This window comes from Heteronotia binoei, chromosome 21 (genome assembly GCF_032191835.1).
Source record: "Heteronotia binoei isolate CCM8104 ecotype False Entrance Well chromosome 21, APGP_CSIRO_Hbin_v1, whole genome shotgun sequence".
In the NCBI taxonomy this organism is placed as follows: domain Eukaryota; kingdom Metazoa; phylum Chordata; class Lepidosauria; order Squamata; family Gekkonidae; genus Heteronotia; species Heteronotia binoei.
Genome location: NC_083243.1, coordinates 97,426,030 through 97,444,106, shown reverse-complemented (window position 1 = coordinate 97,444,106; position 18,077 = coordinate 97,426,030). Strand labels below are relative to the sequence as shown.

General features: G+C 40.1%; 1 protein-coding gene across 6 annotated transcripts in view; it reads right to left on the bottom strand.

Annotated features, from left to right (window-relative positions):
• PHF21A (PHD finger protein 21A) overlaps nt 1-18,077 on the bottom strand; it is a 311,929-nt gene that overhangs the window by 14,129 nt on the left and 279,723 nt on the right. For 4 of the 6 annotated variants that reach the window (XM_060263353.1, XM_060263349.1, XM_060263350.1 and 1 more), the window contains 7 exons: nt 16,837-17,091; nt 15,572-15,661; nt 13,611-13,910; nt 10,935-11,033; nt 4,130-4,181; nt 2,320-2,399; nt 1,576-1,636 (listed from right to left, as the gene is read on the bottom strand). In XM_060263353.1, coding sequence (XP_060119336.1) covers nt 1,576-1,636; nt 2,320-2,399; nt 4,130-4,181; nt 10,935-11,033; nt 13,611-13,910; nt 15,572-15,661; nt 16,837-17,091 — 937 coding nt within the window. The remainder of the gene's footprint in view (nt 1-1,575; nt 1,637-2,319; nt 2,400-4,129; nt 4,182-10,934; nt 11,034-13,610; nt 13,911-15,571; nt 15,662-16,836; nt 17,092-18,077) is intronic. The other 2 variants (XM_060263354.1, XM_060263351.1) reach the window with 1 other exon arrangement.

Sequence of the window (18,077 nt, the reverse complement as noted above, 5' to 3'; positions counted from 1 at the left end):
TTCTGATGCCACAGTAGCAATTCACACACATGAACATATGAAGCTGCCTTACAGTGTGAATCAGACCTTTGGTCTGTGAAGGTCAGTAATGTTTTACTGGAGACAAATGGCTCTCCAGGGTCATAGACAAAGGTATCTCATGTCACCTGCTACCTGATTCCTTTACCTGGAGATGCAGGGACTGCAGCACTGGGGTTCTTCTGCATCCAATGCAGATGTTCTATCACTGAGCCACAGCCCCCTCCAGTCCCTCTGGTGAAATGGCTTTTCAGTCTGCAGAGATAGGGAGGGAGATTTTTGCCAAAAAACCCCCTCCAACTGCTGCAGGTTTACAAGTTGCCCTGTACACTCTTCCTTCAGATCCACTAGCCCACAGGAGAACAATTTCAGGGGGCACAGAAAGCTGCAGTTAGAGGGAAAAGGTGGGGAAGTTGCCTTCATCTAGAGCAACTCCACACACACTGCTTGGGATTAAAACCATAGTGTCTCAAGGTTATCATACCACATTTTAAACATGATCACTTTCAGTCAAAATTTCAGTACTGCAAATGAAATCAATCTCAAACCCAAGATCAACTATTACTGTGCAACTGGCTGGCTCTAAAAACACAGCAACCATCACAGCAGATCAAAACTTATCTTGTCTCAAACACAAGAACCAAATACTTGTAGATGATTTAGCAGCGCACACTATCCATAATGTAATCTCTAGCTGATTACTGGTTATCTATATCCCCTGGTAATCTAAGATTTAAGGATGCACAAAGCAGAGCTGTACTGACAGCAGCAACCACCACAAGAAGGTACAGAGCTGCATCTTAGACCACCTCATCTGGTTTTTATAGGGCAGAAAAAAGATTAAGGATGAAAAGTAAATGTCCAAAACAATGAAAAGTTTTGTGGAAGCATATCCCTTTTCAAATTAATCCTCATGTAACATGGCTTTCTTTTCTCTAACACTAGATACACTATTTCCATAATGTTTTGTTAATCATCAAAGCAATGTAACTTGAATAGGGGATGAACAGATATCCTTCATTCTATTTCGTTCTCTGGATTGGTTATGCCCCACATTCTGCTCTGCCCACCTCTGGTTTAAACTGCAGAATTTATTAACTTTAAGAATGGGCACACAAGCAGTTTGCCAGTTTTCAGTATTCGTTACTTTTCTTTAAATGTTAGAGATGTGCACCAGTAAATGTAGGTCCTGAGTTAATCATAGTGCAAAAGCCTCCCTTCCTTCCTCAGAAGGGGAACCTATGCTTTAAACCTAGCAGTCAGAATTGGAATTCTTCCATTGCCTCAGATATTCTTCTGGAATACAGGAATACCCCCTTTTACAACCTGGATACGGGAATATCCTTTTTTACAACCTTATCTATTGCCTTCTGGCCACATCCCAAGCCTACCAGCAGCATACTTCTATAGATCAGCTGACATGACACTGAGCCATATGATATTCTTGGTTATCAGCTGCACGCATGGCTGCATCATGCTTACTGTGAGTACAGAGAATCAGGAAACTATCTCATGCTGTCTTTCAATCTACAAGAAATACATGTACAAGATACTAACCTCGTTTGCGTGTCCCAGGATGCATTGTGCTGTTCAGATATGTGACCGCACTCTTCTTGCGCTTTACAAAAGAAAGGAAAAAAAGAAAATAGATAAACAATTATCAAGTAAAGTCTCCAGCAAATGTATGTATAACATTACATTTTACTTTTAAGAATGTGTACATTTTGGTACAATCTAGAAAAAGTAAGTACATTTAAGTTCCACTGCACACTGAATAGTTGCCAAATAGTCACTGTATTTCTATTAATTTTAACTGGATTTAAGAGTTGTTTGGATTGTGGTCATTATGTGTTCTAGACCAGGGGTGGCCAACGGTGGCTCTCCAGATGTTTTTTTTGCCTACAACTCCCATCAGCCCCAGCCAGCATGGCCAATGGCTGGGGCTGATGGGAGTTGTAGGCAAAAAACATCTGGAGAGCTACCGTTGGCCACCCCTGTTCTAGACCAATCATACAGAAGGTCTAGCTTTTCATGCTAATTTTGATAGCTGGACAGAAACAGGAGACTGCAGAAGATGATCCAATTAGAGAAGACTGGATAATTTAATATAGAATCTGTAACCACTCCAGAGAAGGAGCGAAAAGAGACAAGGGAAGAAGTATAAAGCCAAAACAATTTCTTTCATTTACAGTTGAGGATTATGCTGCTGCAGTGGCCCTCAAGCTAATTAGCCTTCTGATTGCCCTGAAGGACATCAGACATGATCGCAGAGGAAAATTCTGTCTTGAAATAGATTTATACCTCAGGTTCAAAAACTGCTCCGCTGTACACTGGATTTGCTGTTGTTCTTCGTTTCCTCTCCTGTCTCTTACTTTGTATTTCTTAAAGAAAGAAATAAACAGATTAGAAATAAAAGCATCTGAGAAATGATAGCCACATTATGCAGCCTGAGCAAGTTAGCATGAGGAGATACTGTTTTGAATACACTCTATGCTGTGCGACCATATGAATTGGGGTGTTGAACTCATTTGTTATGAGGGTTGGATCTGACATTTATGTCGGGCCAGGCCATGTATATCGTAAAATGTAATGCCAGGTAGTAGTGACATAGACTTTATACAGACAAAGATTTTCTTTAAAAAAACTTAAAATAAGACATGCTTAAAACTCATGCAGTATTTTGCATCATGACACAGACTGAGGGCTATGTGTTTGTCTACAAAACTATAGTCTTCCCCAGAGAAATAACGACAAATCCTGTGCGACTGAGCAAGCCTGGCAAAGCAAGCTGTGATGCAGGAGAAAGCAAGAGAAGGAGAAGGAAGGAGACAACAGTAAGGTGCTTGCAGGCCTGATAGGAGCCCTCAGGGGGCCTGACCTAGCCCACGAGTCACATGTTTGACATCCCTGAATTATAAATGTTACATAAATTGAACTGAAAATAAGTAAGCAAAGTAAATGTTTTGCCACCTTTGTTTTAGAAAAAGACTGCCTATACACTGAAAAGGAACAGCTGTCAGCTAAGATTTTTATATATCATATTCTGAGTCACAAAAGGTTGTGTGAGTCAGAATATGAGACCTCAGAACATGAGGCCCTGCCCTAAATACAAACTGCAATAAAAAGTATGGTAAAAGGCAGTATTGGCCAGATGCCAAGAGTAGAGAGATGTGCAAAGATCTCTTATTTTATTTACTTTGTTTATATCCTACCATTCTTCATATTAATGAGCCTAAAGAGTGTTGCAATATTTATATCATATTTATACCATATATATGCTGCAGTAGTTCAGACACTAAGCAAACCATATTTATATCCTATAACTCTAATGCAGGGGTGGCCAACGGTAGCTCTTCAGATGTTTTTTTTGGCTACAACTCCCATCAGCCCCAGCCAGCATGGCCAATGGCTGGGGCTGATGGAAGCTGTAGGCAAAAAATATCTGGAGAGCTACCGTTGGCCACCCCTGCTCCAATGCATTTAGGTCCACTGACCTTTCAGGTCAGTTTTTCATAGTCAGGTGCTGAGTAGCAAGTGTTTCCTTTTCTGGCCAGCAGTGCATGCTTACAACTCTGAAATCACTATTCTCAGTAATATAAAGCTTCTGTTCTATTTTCATCCCAGAAAAGAAAATATTTCACGTGTGTTTAGCAAAAGTGTGAGCACACTCTTCCAAAATTTTACACTCTGACATATGTGGAAGAATGTAGTCTAAGCAGAAATATCTTAAAATTTTCCTTCAAATTCAGAGCTCAGAAATAATTTATTCAGTCCAGTAGTACACTTGTTTACTTGGAAACACTTCATATGAACATATATGAACATATGAAGCTGCCTTATACTGAATCAGACCCTTGGTCCATCAAAGTCAGTACTGTCTACTCAGACTGGCAGCGGCTCTCCAGGGTCTCAAGCTGAGGTTTTCACGCCTACTTGCCTGGACCATTTTCAGTTGGAGATGCCGGGGATTGAACTTGGGACCTTCTGCTTACCAAGCAGATGCTCTACCACTGCTCTACCACTTTCTCCCTACTTTCTCACTTCCCACTATATTGCACAGGATTCATTTCCAGAAAGTATCGAAACGGAACAACCTGTGTTTTTTTCTTACCTTCTAGATGATCATGTGTAACCAATCCAAGAGACACCATGAAGGCAAGTTTCTATATCAGACAAAGAAGAAAACCTCTATTCACTCACAAATACAAGAGATAGGAAATGCATAGTGAGGTGGCACACCAAGTAACACATTAATGGAAATTGTGTTAATTTTTATTTTTAATTGTTTATTATCAGTACATCTATGAAGTGCTGTGCTTCATAAAGAGAAAAAAGCAAACAGTGCTACATATTTTGATACAACACGAACATGAAGATCATTTGGTGTGAATATGATGGATTGTAAGCAATAACTAGTGGAACTATCGTTTAAAGCAGCTCCATACTTTACATAGCAATCTGCTGCTGGTTGCAGCAACTACATAAAATCAAACAGCATATCCATCCATCCTTAAACACTCATATATAAAAACCTTGATTCCATCAGGGTTCCCAGAAGCCTGTAAAGGAAAATGGGATCAACTGTGTATCATCTATTACATGCCTGCTGCAGAGGGAAAACCCCCAGCTAAACACAGGAGAACATGCAAGAAACACAGCTGACGTGGAAAACATGGAGAAAAACCGAGTTACACTTACCAGCAACTGTTGTTCACTGAGTGGTCTTCTGTGCAGGTACATGTGGGACTGTGCGTGTGCAGGCCAGCAGTAGAGATTAAGGTTCTAAAGCTTTCTAGCACTTTCCAAAACCCCTGAAGTGCTCCTTCTCATCTCCAATGCACGCTGGTGTTTCCCACTCAAACTGGCATTCAAACTCAAACTGGTGGGGAGAGTACGTCTCCCTCAGTCCCCCTTTGCCATCATGGAGAAGATAGACCTCCTCCCTTAGTGCAGAAGCCCACAGGGGGGAAAGGTGGGAAGGATGCATGCCTGAACAGAAGACCACTCAATGAAAAATTATTACAGTTAAGTGACCTTTGTGGCTTCTGTGCAGTTCCACATGGGACAATGGAAAGCTCATTTACCAAAGAGATGGGTGAAGGCTACTCAGAGGAACAATGACTGTAATGCTGCCTTCCCCATAGCCTGCGAGTGAGGACCACACTGCTGCTCTGCAGATATCCACTAAGGACACTCTACCCAGAAACACAGCTAAGAAACATTGTGCTTTAATTAAATGTGCCCCGACCAGAAAAGGACATTCTACTTTTGAGAGAGAACAAGCAAACTTAATTGCAGAGACAACCCAGGACGTCATCCTCATAGAGTTTGCCAAAAGGTGGCTTACAGCACAGTGTTCTTAATTCTCCCACTCTAGTGTTGATGTGATGGTGAGCAAGAATGTACCTTATAGCACAGGGTGGGCAAATTGCAGGTAGCCACTGGTTCAAAGGGTTTATAGATCAGAGACAAAAAAACAAGAGAAAGGCTCCATTGAGGAACCAGAGGGGAGATGGGAGGGATACATGTTAAGCTGCCCTTTCAAGAGTTTGACAGCAGAGCAAAAAACAAAACACCTGTAAATCCATCAGTACCATTATGTTAAGCCAATATAGCTGCCCATGAACTTTAATGGAGGACACAGCTAGACCCAAATCCTTTAAATACAATAGGTACTCAAACTCAGCAGGTGGTGAGCATGTTTCAAGCAGAACCCCATGGGTGGATGGCCCAGACCACAAATCTATGTCACTTGCTAGCACAGGACTTTCTGGTGGGTGGTCTTTGTAAAGAGACCAAGACCTCAGCAACCCTGGAATGCCAATGTATCACCAATTCACCAGCCATGCCATAAGGTGCAGGGAACAGACATCATGGTGGCACAGGAAGCGTATATAAATCAAATTGTCCCTGACTGACTCTCCCCACCAAGAAACTTGGAAAGTATCCCTGATGAAATCTAGTCGGAAGCTGACAAGGAACAAAAATGGGTATATTTCTTGCTGACATGGGAGGTGAACAGCAGTTTCTATATATCCCTCAAAGAAAAATTGAATGTAAGTGTCTGTAAGAAGCCATTCATGAACTGAACTGTCAGTATGCTGAGGGAAGCCACAGTAGAGCTGGAAGCCCCTGCAATGTGTATTGCTAGCATGAATATTTTGTCTCTGAATCGCCCAATGCCAAATGCAAGATGTTTCTGCTATAAGAGCGAGGATTCTGTGCCACCTTGATGTAGAATCTAGTGATGGCATTATCTATAGCTATCAAAATATGATTGCTATGGATGAGAGCCAAAAAGATATTAAAGCATTGCGGATAGCTCTTAGTTCTACCAAACTGATATGTGATAAGGACTACTTACCACACACAGAGTGTACCCCCACCTTAACAAGGAGGCATCTGAGAATACTTCCACATTGTGAGGGTGGGTACCCAACTCCCACCCCCATAGTAGGTTAGGCTGCTTCAACCATCATGAGAGGGATCTTAAAAGACAGACTGGAGACAGAATTTTGCCTGTTGGGAGTCTTAATGAGCATTAAATCTACAAAGAAACCTCACATGCAGGCTGGCAAAGTGAACAACTGCTGTAGGAGATGTCATAAACCCACAAAGCCTCTGAATAGACTTAGCAGACTGGAACCTATGAAAGGAGAATTTTGCCTCCATGGCCTGAATGGTATGCACTCTGCCCTTATGGAAAGCACATCCTTAAACAGAATCTAATCAGACCCCAGTAAAGAGTACAGACTATATGTGGTGTAGCTCAGATTTTTGTTCATTCACTATGAGGCCTAAGGATTGTAGAGTGGCCAACATTAAATTAACAGGATTGGACAAGTGTAAAGCAGAAGGAGCTGCCAAAAGCCAGTTGTCCAAATAATGATATATACAGTACAACCATGTAGATGGGCTACCACCGCAGACAAACCTTTAGTGAATACTCTCAGGGCTCTAGCTAGACCAAAAGGAAGGTCCATGTATTGTTAATGTGATACTGTACACTGAAAACAGAGGTACTTCCAGCAGTTATCATTGACTTAAAAGCAAGTGTCTCACTCAAAGACAGAAAGAATCTCAGTTAACGTAACCATCCAAAATCTGGAATCAAAAGCTTATTAAGGTCTCTGGGATCCAAAATACAATTCTTACCAATCAAGAAACACCCATCAATAAAAACCATTGGAAATATTCATTTTGTTTACATATTCTATGCCCCCTATATTAAAGAGCTGAGTAAATTCCTGCTGTAATGCAAGGCAAGGAACAAAAGAACACACAACAGGTAAATGGGCAACAAAGAAAACAGAATATAATAGCCTATTTCAGCAACAGAAAGGACCCAAGACTCCTGAAAAATCCTTTCCATGGTGAAGTAGACAATACTAACCTGCCTAGAAAGAGGGGAGAGAGGGATCTGCACATGGTGCTAGTCAGAAAAGATTTTCCTTGACCATTATGGTCCTTGGGAGAACATGGAGCCTGTTTACCATGATGTTTCTTCCCCTATTCGTGGGAATTGTAATGGGGTCAGTAAGGCATCTCCTGTGAAACGGCTGGCATCTACAGTTTATGTGACTGAAAGGTGTGTCTGAGGAAATACCTGGGTTTATAAGTCTTGGTAGGTGGACCTGTGTTTCCCAAGGTTTTTGCAGTTATTTTGTTCTTACACATTCTATCTAAACAGTCATTACTCTGTGAACTGAAAAGTTCCTTGCCCTCAAATGGAGGGTCCTCAGCTTTAGCCCACATCTCACGTGAAAGGATTGTGGATTGTAACCACAAGTGGAGCCTGAGGATGATGGCAGAAGCCATGGTTCTGCTGGCACAGTCTGTGATGTATCTAGCAGCCTTAAACTTTTTCTTACCCAACTTGACCCCTTTTGCCTGGATAAGTTTTGCCAGTGTCGTCTTGTTATTTGGCAAGGTCTCTATATACTTAAGAAACATGATCCTACAAACACATCTAGTATCTCCCCATGATAACCTGACTGGTGTTTAGATGGCATAATCTCTGTCACTAAAAGGTTAGCTGAGGGGTTCATAAAAAGAAACCCACAGTCTTGTTCTCATGCCCAACAAGTGCTTTGTAACCACCTTGTGGAAGGAGATACAGAAACTGGTTTAGACCAAATATTTGTGTCAATGTCTAGTAAACCCTGAAGCACTGGCAATGCCACTGTACCGGTGTTTGAGAAATACAGGGTTTTCAGTATCAGATCCAAGGGCTTCAGATCTATACACATCCAGTTCTAAGGACTTTGCTATTCTTATCAGTGTTTCTGCATAAAGTCTGAGGTTTTCTGTAGGTAGTGAGTCTCCTGCTGCCTCATCAGGTGATGGGTCTGACAGTACATTGGATCTCAGCTCAGGGAGTTCCGTGAAAACAGCAGAGAGGGAAGGAGTGAGGAAGGAGGGCTCTCCCCACCTCCATCATGTACCAGTCTGGGTGGGAAAACCCAATGTGTGCTGGAGGAAAGGGTGAGCACTCCAAGCACTTTGGAAAGCACTAGAAAACTTTGGAACCTTCTTCGTCACAGCTGGCCTGTGCGTATGCAGTCCCACAGAGGACTCCACAGAGATGAATCTTTATTATGCAGAATTTGAGAACTCAGGCACACGTTCTCAACGTTAGGCTTACAGCTAATGAAGAAGAATCCTCTGTATCAGGTTTTTAATAAAAGAAAGGAGCAGGAGGATTTTAGTAGCCTTCAGGCCACATTGAATCAACTTGGGCAAGTCACTGTCTCTTACAGTTTTTGCTGATGGCTTTCTACCCTCAAAATTATACTGGGGAATGGGGTGGTGAGAACTCAGGAGATGATCTACAGGGAATGCCCAAGGGAAATTGTCCAAGGTAAACAGGGAAATCCCTGTTTACTGATTACCTAGGATACTTGGAATCAGAAATACTTTCCCAGCTCTGCTGAAGATACTGTTTTGCAACTCATGTGATACTGATGAACAGTGAAAATGACACTACACAAAATATTAGCACAGAAATCTGGAGATGAGAAAGCCTGTCCTGTAGATACCTGACCTGAACAGTCTACTTAGATATTGCTTTCTGAAACTCACCATCACATAATAACCCTTTATAGCAATCTAAGAATAGAATAACTTGGCTGTCTTTTTAAAATGCATACAGCCTCAATGTTCTGAGCAAACTGCTTATGCAGCAATCAGCTGGGCAGTTTGGAAATCCCTGCTTTGCATATTAAATGGTAGTAGGCTTCATTAGTTCCAAGTTCTGATGTTCTGTGTTGCAGAATTTATAGGCTGTTATAATCTAGTGTGCACTATATTGTTTTCTATTTTCATAAGATATATTACCTGATATGCAGGAAAACTTTTATAGGTTTCAAAATAATCAGAATTATGGTTAGACAACACACAGTTTTCAAGAATGAGTACAGCTGCAGCTACAGTCTTGATTAAGGAAGTGGAAATGCCAAATTCAAATTCCTGCTCATTCATGAAACTCATGGGTGATCCTGGACACATCACTATTTGTCAGTCTAATTAACCTTACAGAATTGTTCAAGGATAAAATGAAATAATCCTGTAAGTCCTCAGAGAAGTGGATATACAAGTAGCACAGATTCTCACACTCATGATAAATATTTTCTATAAAAAGTTCAAGGATGTTCTTACAGCTATCCTAAGGAGAGTTGGAACTTTCTTTCTCTTTAGAGGTTTTTCAAACTTTCTTTATTGAAATAACAACTAAGCTTACAAAAACCATATTCAATAGAATGACACAGACTACTAGAAATATAACTATACAATTATTAGTAAGTATTCATTCATATCAGTGAGCTTTCATGAATAAAGGATATTTACATAGTAACAATAACTATTCTATATCCCATAACTATATTCTATATAACTCTTACACTGACTATACATCAAACAAATTATAACCATTCCTGCAACTGAGACCATTCATCTGATATAAATTTTTTATTTGCCAGATAATCTAAAACTGGATGCCATTTTTCATCAACATTTGATTTTTTAGGAAACTGCATTGCTCTATTAACACAATTGGTAACATTCTCCATAATGTATTGATTCCACAGTTGACTGAACCATAATGAAAAGGATGGAGCCTTTTGATTCTTCCACTGGGAAGCTATTGCTGTTCTGGCTGCTACTATTAACGTGTCTATTGGTTCTTTATTTCTCAATGGACTTGAACCCACTGGCCAGTAATTTAAGATCAATGTTTCAGGATGAAAAGGAACTTCCCACCCTGTTATCTTTTCAATGTGTTAAACAGAGCTGGAACTTTCTAGGATACATATCAAAACTGTCATTTTCTAGGATACACTTCCAATTTTTGACAGCTTTTTTGCATTTATTGGCATAATTTATTTGTATGGATAACATAACACAAAATAGAAACCCAAATATCTCAGCTTCTGTAATCTCCAATTTTAAAAGGAAGTTCTGAGAATGAAAAACCTTTCATGGATAATAGGATTCTGACTTTCTGAAAAGGCAAGATTAACCAGTCAGACAAGGGAGTCCGGGTTAAAATCCCTATTCAGCTATTATACAGCAGAGTGAGCTGCTGGGAAGAAGGCTGAGAATTTACCATGGACCTTAAGGTAGATCACTGTTCTCTTGATCTCCATTTTAAGATATGGGATAACAGTATCAACAATATTAGCTTCCCACTATGGTGACTGCAAAGATGTGAATACTCTGAAATATTATATAAATACTAAGAATTAGCACTAAGCAGTGCAAAACCCCCAGTTTTTCCAGTTATGAAAATACTAAATGAGCAGTAATGTTATGAATTTCTGTTAAAGTGGGAAGGAGGCATTAAAAGAGAAAGAATATATGAGATATTGTAGGGGAGTACCCTTTGCTGTAATGAATACTGTGACAATTTTTTATAGTACCTGTGGATTTTCTTCTCGTTTTGGCTTGGGTGGTGCAGGAGGGGTAACTGTACGAGACTCTGTTGGCTTCTCTTCTGCTTCTGCTTGGGGTTTGATAGTCTGAAAATGAAACAGCAGCAAATGAACAGAAGATACATTTCTTATTTTAGCAAAGCAAACAAATGAAAAGATTTAGCAGTACAATGAAGAAAGTGGAAAAATTTGACAGCACAACAAAAACCCCTTCCCTAAGAAATATTTAAACAGTGTAGCACATTTTAAGCAAGGCAAACTGTCTAACTGATCTTGAACTGCTGCACTCCTTATGTATGTACTTCTAAGAAGTTTAGAAGCCCAATTTAGGGGGCAAACCAACAGTCTGGCATTTAGATCTGATCTGATAAGCAGAATGGCTATAGATCAGTTGATGCCTTACAGAGTAACATTCCATGAAAAATCTAGTCATCATTCCATCAGGGAGAGGTATCCTTCATTTCTCTCGCTCATTGTTCATTATAACAAGAATCTGCCTCAAAAGTAACTTTGTGTAGCGCCTGAGAATGTGGGTTTTCCTGAAGCTCAGCTGCTCCCTGACGTCTAAATTCTCTGCATGTAGAATCATAAATGTCTGCACAATGACCCTCACTTTATGACCTGGCTGTGAAGTCATAAAACAAGATGTTTGTTCCAGGAAGACTCAAAATATTTTCAGTTTTCATATTTATTTTATTTATTTAATACTTTTATTAGTAGACTTTCTATTCTATAGGAACTCAAGACAGCTTACAATGTATATACTAATACAATATTATAAAATACATTAAAGTACACTAGTTAAAATCAGTAATTTAAAACTGCTGGTAGGCATAACTTAAAACAGGAGAAACGCATATAAAGTATCCTGAGCAATATATTTGGAAACTATTTTTTAAAAATTATCCCTTGCTTTGACTTGTTACAGATAACCTGATCCTGTCAGTCTGCTATATATATATACTGGCTTACAGTGTGGCTACTGTGAGGCAGGTGGTCTTGTTCTGCCTTTTCGTGAAGAAGCTCCCTCTACTATCTGACCTGTGCCATCTTTCCTCTGTCCACACATACTGTCTGAGACAACACACACAACACAGACCTTGCTTCTTACACTCTGGCCAGCACAGAAGATAAGTGCTTTTCACAGAATCTGTACACTAGGATTGGTGCTAGAGGTCTTTGTCTGTATGGCAGTGCCAGCAGTAGTAACTTTTACCGGCTCTTCTCCTTGGCTGTGTTGTTACATGTGTTGGTATGTCTATATTTTCAAAATTGAATTAAAGTGTTTTCTATATACCTTATTTTAAATGTTGCTTTAAATATTTTAATGTTTTGACACTGACTACTTTGAGGACCTAATTTGGGTGGAAAGGGAGAATAGAAATGTTTTAAATAAATAAACATCAATCAAACCGCTGTTAGATTCATGTCGCTACCACTAGTTGTAACTTATGTTTATTTTTATTTACGTTATAGGTATATCCCGCCCATTCTATACAGATTCAAGGCGGCTAACAGCATAAAATAGACAGTAAACAAATGCAATATTAAAACAATAAAACAATCAGATAAATGGCAATGGTGCTACTTCAGGCGGATCATGTAATATTTTCTTTCTCACATGCACAGATCCTAGGCAGTTAGTAATAAAAGCGCGATGGATCCAGATGTGGCGGCAGCCCTCTCCCATTAGATGTTATATGCCATCCGAAACAGTTCAGTCTTGCAGGCCCTGTGGAACTGCGGAAAATCCCGCAGGGCTCTGATGGCTTCTGAAAGGGTGTTCCAAAATATTGGGGCCGCAACCGAGAAGGTTGTTGCTCTGGTGGAGTTGAGTCTAGCCTCCTTTAGCCCAGGGACAGCTAGAAGATCTTGAGAGCTTGATTGCAGTGCTCTCTGGGGATCATGTGGGGCAAGGCGGTCCTGCAGATAGGTAGGTCCTAGGCCATATAGGGCTTTGAAGGTTAATACCAGGACCTTGAAACAGATTCGGTATGCAACAAGCAGCCAGTGCAGCGCTCTCAGCACAGGCTGAATGTGCTCCTGACGGGGAAGCCCATTAGCAGCCTGGCTGCAGCATTCTGCACCAACTGCAACATGGGCTCTTACTTGTTTTTCTTAAGAAAGATCATCTATTCATAGAATATGTTGTAAAAAAGGAGTCACCTCTTTCCATTTATTAATGCATGATCAGATATAGAAATTCTGTCTAGTTCAAAAGTTTGAAGGCAGGCAGATTTTTGAAATAGTCAGTAGCTCCAAAAATCAGCTTAAATTACCTGCATTTACCTAAAAGCAGTAACTTTTTGAATCTCACACTACTGTTCTTTCTACAGTTCAGGGTTTTATATGTATCACACACAGAAAGCTGTAATCAGTAATAATCAGTTTGAAAAGATCAGCAAGGTTGGGGAAATATTCCTGTGGCCTATATACTAATGCAGGGGGGGGGGAGGGGAGCATAAACCAGTAATAATTATTCTGAAGTATTTGACATATAAACACAAACAAATCATCTTCCCAATACCTTTTTACAGAACATGGTATCATCAATGCAAGTCAGAGTCAGCTGAGTTTTCACACCTCCCCCCATTAACTACACCCACATACCAGAAGGAATAAAACAATGAACTATTCACAGAGGGCATCCATCTCAATCTGTACCTGTTTCTCAACATTTGGTTTGCTGATCTGTAGAGTCTGAGGTCCAGCAAGCCTGGTACCTGGGGCTGCTATAACAATGCTGGTGAGTTGTGCCATTGGGAAAGTTTTGGCTATGGTTGCTGTTTGCCCATTCACAACACGGACTGGGTGCATGGAGTTCTGTGAGGAAGGTAAGGAGGTGGGCGTGAACTTTGTTGTCAACATCACAGGCCTCTGAATTAGTTGAGGAGCAGCAAGCATAGGCGGAGGTGGGGCTGGGGCTATAGGAATGTTATTCTGAGCAACTGGTTTAGGTCGAACCTGTACAGAGAAACAGACAAACTATATTTTTAAAAAGAACACACAGTAATTATTTAATAGCTTTTCGATCAATACAAACATAACTATTATTTCAGATTACAGTAGTTTTAATTTTAAAAAGATTTTATAATGCCACGCCTCAGCACCTAAAGAAACTGAAAACAGCTTCAAAGCTTTCTAAACCCTCTCCACAAGGCATTCACAAATATTAGGTACTACCGATTGTCACACATTTCTAAAATAAAGGTAAAAGTAGTTCCCCTGTGCAAGCACAGAGTCATTACCGACCCATTGGGTGACATGATAGATAGATAGATAGATAGATAGATAGATAGATAGATAGATAGATAGATAGATAGATAGATAGATAGATAAATTTATTGTCATTGTTCTCCACAAAAAGAGAGCAACGAAATGAGGTGCTCTTCCACAAACATACCAACACATCAAACACACATATTCATATTCATACCATTTAAATACATCTAAAACCATTTAAACCATTAAAACCATTAAAACATCACAGCACATTTTCTTGGCAGACTTTTACGGGTGGGGGCAGGGTCTGCCATTGCCTTCCCCAGTCATCTACACTCTACCCGCCCCCCCAGCAAGCTGGGTACTCATTTTACCAACCTCAGAAGGATGGAAGGCTGAGTCAACCTTGAGCTGGCTATCTGAACCCAGCTTCTGCTGGGATCAAACTCATGTCATGAGCATAACTTGGACTGCAGTATTGCAGCTTCCCACTCTGTGCTATGGGGCTCCCTTAGTAAAACACACACTTATTACATTATGGGGGAAAATTATATTGTTCATAGTTTAAAAGGGGTATACTGGTTTTATAACCCATATAGCTTTTTTCAAGACCAGCAACAGTAACCAAAGTACTGACTGGGCATACATATATTGCAGACTGTTCAGCAGGAGCTCAGAGTGGCATAAATGGTTCCTCCTCTCCTATTTTAGCCTCACAATAACCCTATGACTTGGGGCCAGCTTTGGGGACTTTAGCCCAGGTCTCTCTGGTTCTTGTCCTCAAGTAAAATCAGTAGGTGGGGAGAAACAGATGTAGTTTCAGCAAAATGTGGCTGACATCTTATAGAAAAAAAACAGCAAGTGAACTGATACTGGCCATTAGAAATACTATCCATAAAGTATCACACATTCCCTACTTCATCAGGTGCACATATTAATAGATTTGACTTTAGAAGCCGTTATTTGCTCAAGTAGTGTTTATTTTTTTCACTCAATCAGTTCATCTGTGGAACAAAGGACCAGGAAACTAGAGCAAACTACATTCATTATATTACAGGGTTTTTTTTTCCAGCAGAAAGGCTGAGAATTCACATTAAATAGTAGCAAAATATTTGACATCTAAAAACCTAACAAAAAGTAAGCCATTTTTACTGTCATTTGCTTCTTGCTGAGCCACTGTAAGGGAGAACTGTTAGAGCAAATATCCCACCAAAACTGGAGATTTAATTTGGAAAGCACATTGGATATAGTTCAATAAAAGAGAAAACTGACTGCATGGAATATCTGGTGTTCTCTTTCATTAAAAAAATACACCTTTCAGAACTAAACAAGGTTCATTTTTCAGTTGTTTCCTATAGGTCAAGTTTCCCCTCTCCCCTCTGTCCATTTTTGGACAGACTCACCTGTGGAAGGAAATTTGGACGAGGTGTGAGTCTGGGAGGAGGGATAAACTGTGGCACTTTGATGGGCTGAGGAGGTGTAGCTTGAACCTGCTAAACAACAGGAATAGGACCAGATGGGAAAGGGAAAAAATAAACAAAGGAATGGGTTTGATGAGTGATTTCAAAGCTCCTGAAGCACAGCTGGCCTTTCCCAAAACTAGCTCTCTGAAGAGTCATACTGGACAGACAAATGGGTCCTTTTCATATAAAAGTAAGTTCTCAGGCCTCTACATATTTTTTAAAATAAATCAATTATCTCTGATGCTTCTGAATTCTCATTTTGTTTTTTGAGCTAAACTCCTCTATTTAAAAGTAAAATTGGATTTGGCTCGCAATTGCCCATTCAAATGGAGCTTCACACAATGCTAACTTCATAAGTTCATTACAGATTAATAACCTGAGGAAATGTTTTGATAACATTTGATAAAATGTATAACTCTTTAATATTCAGAACTGCTAGCCAAAGAAAATCAGTACTACGTCCTTGATAAAGACAAGTGCACAAATTTAGTTCTCTCTGGAATAAGCAAGAATACTTTTTGTATCCAAAGCCATTTACTTTTGGGACATGATATTTAAAACAGTAAATGGATTCACTTACAGCTGCGGCTCTGGATCAGTTTTTATTTAAATAATAGGACTCCACTTCAGAATGCCCTGTTTAAATGCTTGGTCTTATTCACAAGGTGATCTATTAAATTCAAATTAGTTTTCATATTTTAGCATGTCTAAACTGCTTGGTACTTCATGAGAGCATTCTCAGAATAACTACACAGTCACAACAATCCTCCCCAAGAAAGCACATTCTGCAGAACTAGGAAACATTGTCAAGATCCCGCTATTGGCGCATGGGGGAGGGGGGACATAACATCAAACACAGTCTCATGGCAGCCCAGCTTCAAAACAGAAATCTAGATGAAAAATCACACCACCAAGATATGGAAAGTTTGCCCATAAGCCTCCAAACCAGAATCACAAAAATACCTACTTGACAATCAAAGCACTATAAAATCCCATACAGTAAAATTCATTTCAAATTATTTCTCACCGTGTGCCAAGGACACATGGCTGAGTGATTAGGACAGCTAAGACATGGATTAGTTATTCAAACAGTAAATTATATAAAATTATTTAGATTAATTTAAAATAAGAATGTCTGAACACTTGTGTTTATATATCTCTTCATGCACAATTAGCCTTCAAAATCTTCCACAGAACCTGCTTACCAATGTGACTGTGTTTTTTGCCACTATTTGGACTGCCTCTGTTCCTGGACCAGTGACTTTATTTGTTGTCTGGAGGTTGACTGGTGTGTTCTGTGCATCAGTGCTAAGGACAGTTTTCTGGCTGCTGTTGATGGCAGTCACCATGGCAATTGTAGGCCTTTGACCCACAACAGAGGCAGGCATGGTTGCTGTTGCTGCTTTTAGGACTAGAGGTAGTGTCTTAGTGGTGATCATAGACGCTGTAGTCACAGTCTTCTAAAAGGAACACAAAATATACTTTTAAGAGTCTAGAATTCTTCATAAAGAACTAACTGAAAACAGTTTCTTTTCATGTTCACTACTGAGCTAGTGGGGGAGACAATGACCAAGATTTTATACACTGTAAATCTTGCACAGAAACAATCCACTAATTTTACAAAAATACTTCAATACATCTTTCACATGAATTTGTAATCACAGAGAGCTCATTATGTCACCGCTAGAGAGAAGAAGACTGCAGATTTATACCCCACCCTTCTCTCTGAATCAGAGTCTCAGAGAGGCTTACAATCCCCTTTATCTCCTTCCCCCACAACAGACACCCTGTGAGGTGGGTGGGGCTGAGAAAGCTCTCCCAGAAGCTGCCCTTTCAAGGACAACTCCTACAAGAGCTACGGCTAATCCAAGACCATTCCAGCAGCTGCAAGTGGAGGAGTGGGGGATCAAACCCAGTTCTCCCAGATTAGAGTCCACACATTCAACCACTACACCAAAGTGACACTATACCACTACACCAAACAGTAGACAGAGTACAAAATAAATCTTGTTAATACTTTCTTCTAATTGGTTGTAGACTACCATCCTGCTCAGCTAATGATGGTACATTCTGTTGGTGCAAGACATATACTGTTGGTGCAAGATGTGGCCCACCAATAAAGGATTTTCTTAATGGCGGAAGTCCTAGGGTTGTCAAATCCAGCTTGGGAAATTCCTGGAGATTTGGAGAGTGGAACACGGGAATGGCAGTATTTGGGGAGGGACATCAGCATGGTATAATGTCATGGAGTCCATCCCCCCAAAGTGGCCATTTTCTCCAGGGAAATTGATTTCTGTTGTTTGGAGCAGAGCACAACTTACAGTGATTCAACCGGCCCCTTCAGTGGCAAAATACAACCCATGTATGCATTTCATGTCTTCAGATGTTTGGAGAGGCCCCTTTTCTTTAACACTTTATTTGCCTACCATTCAGAACACCAATGGAA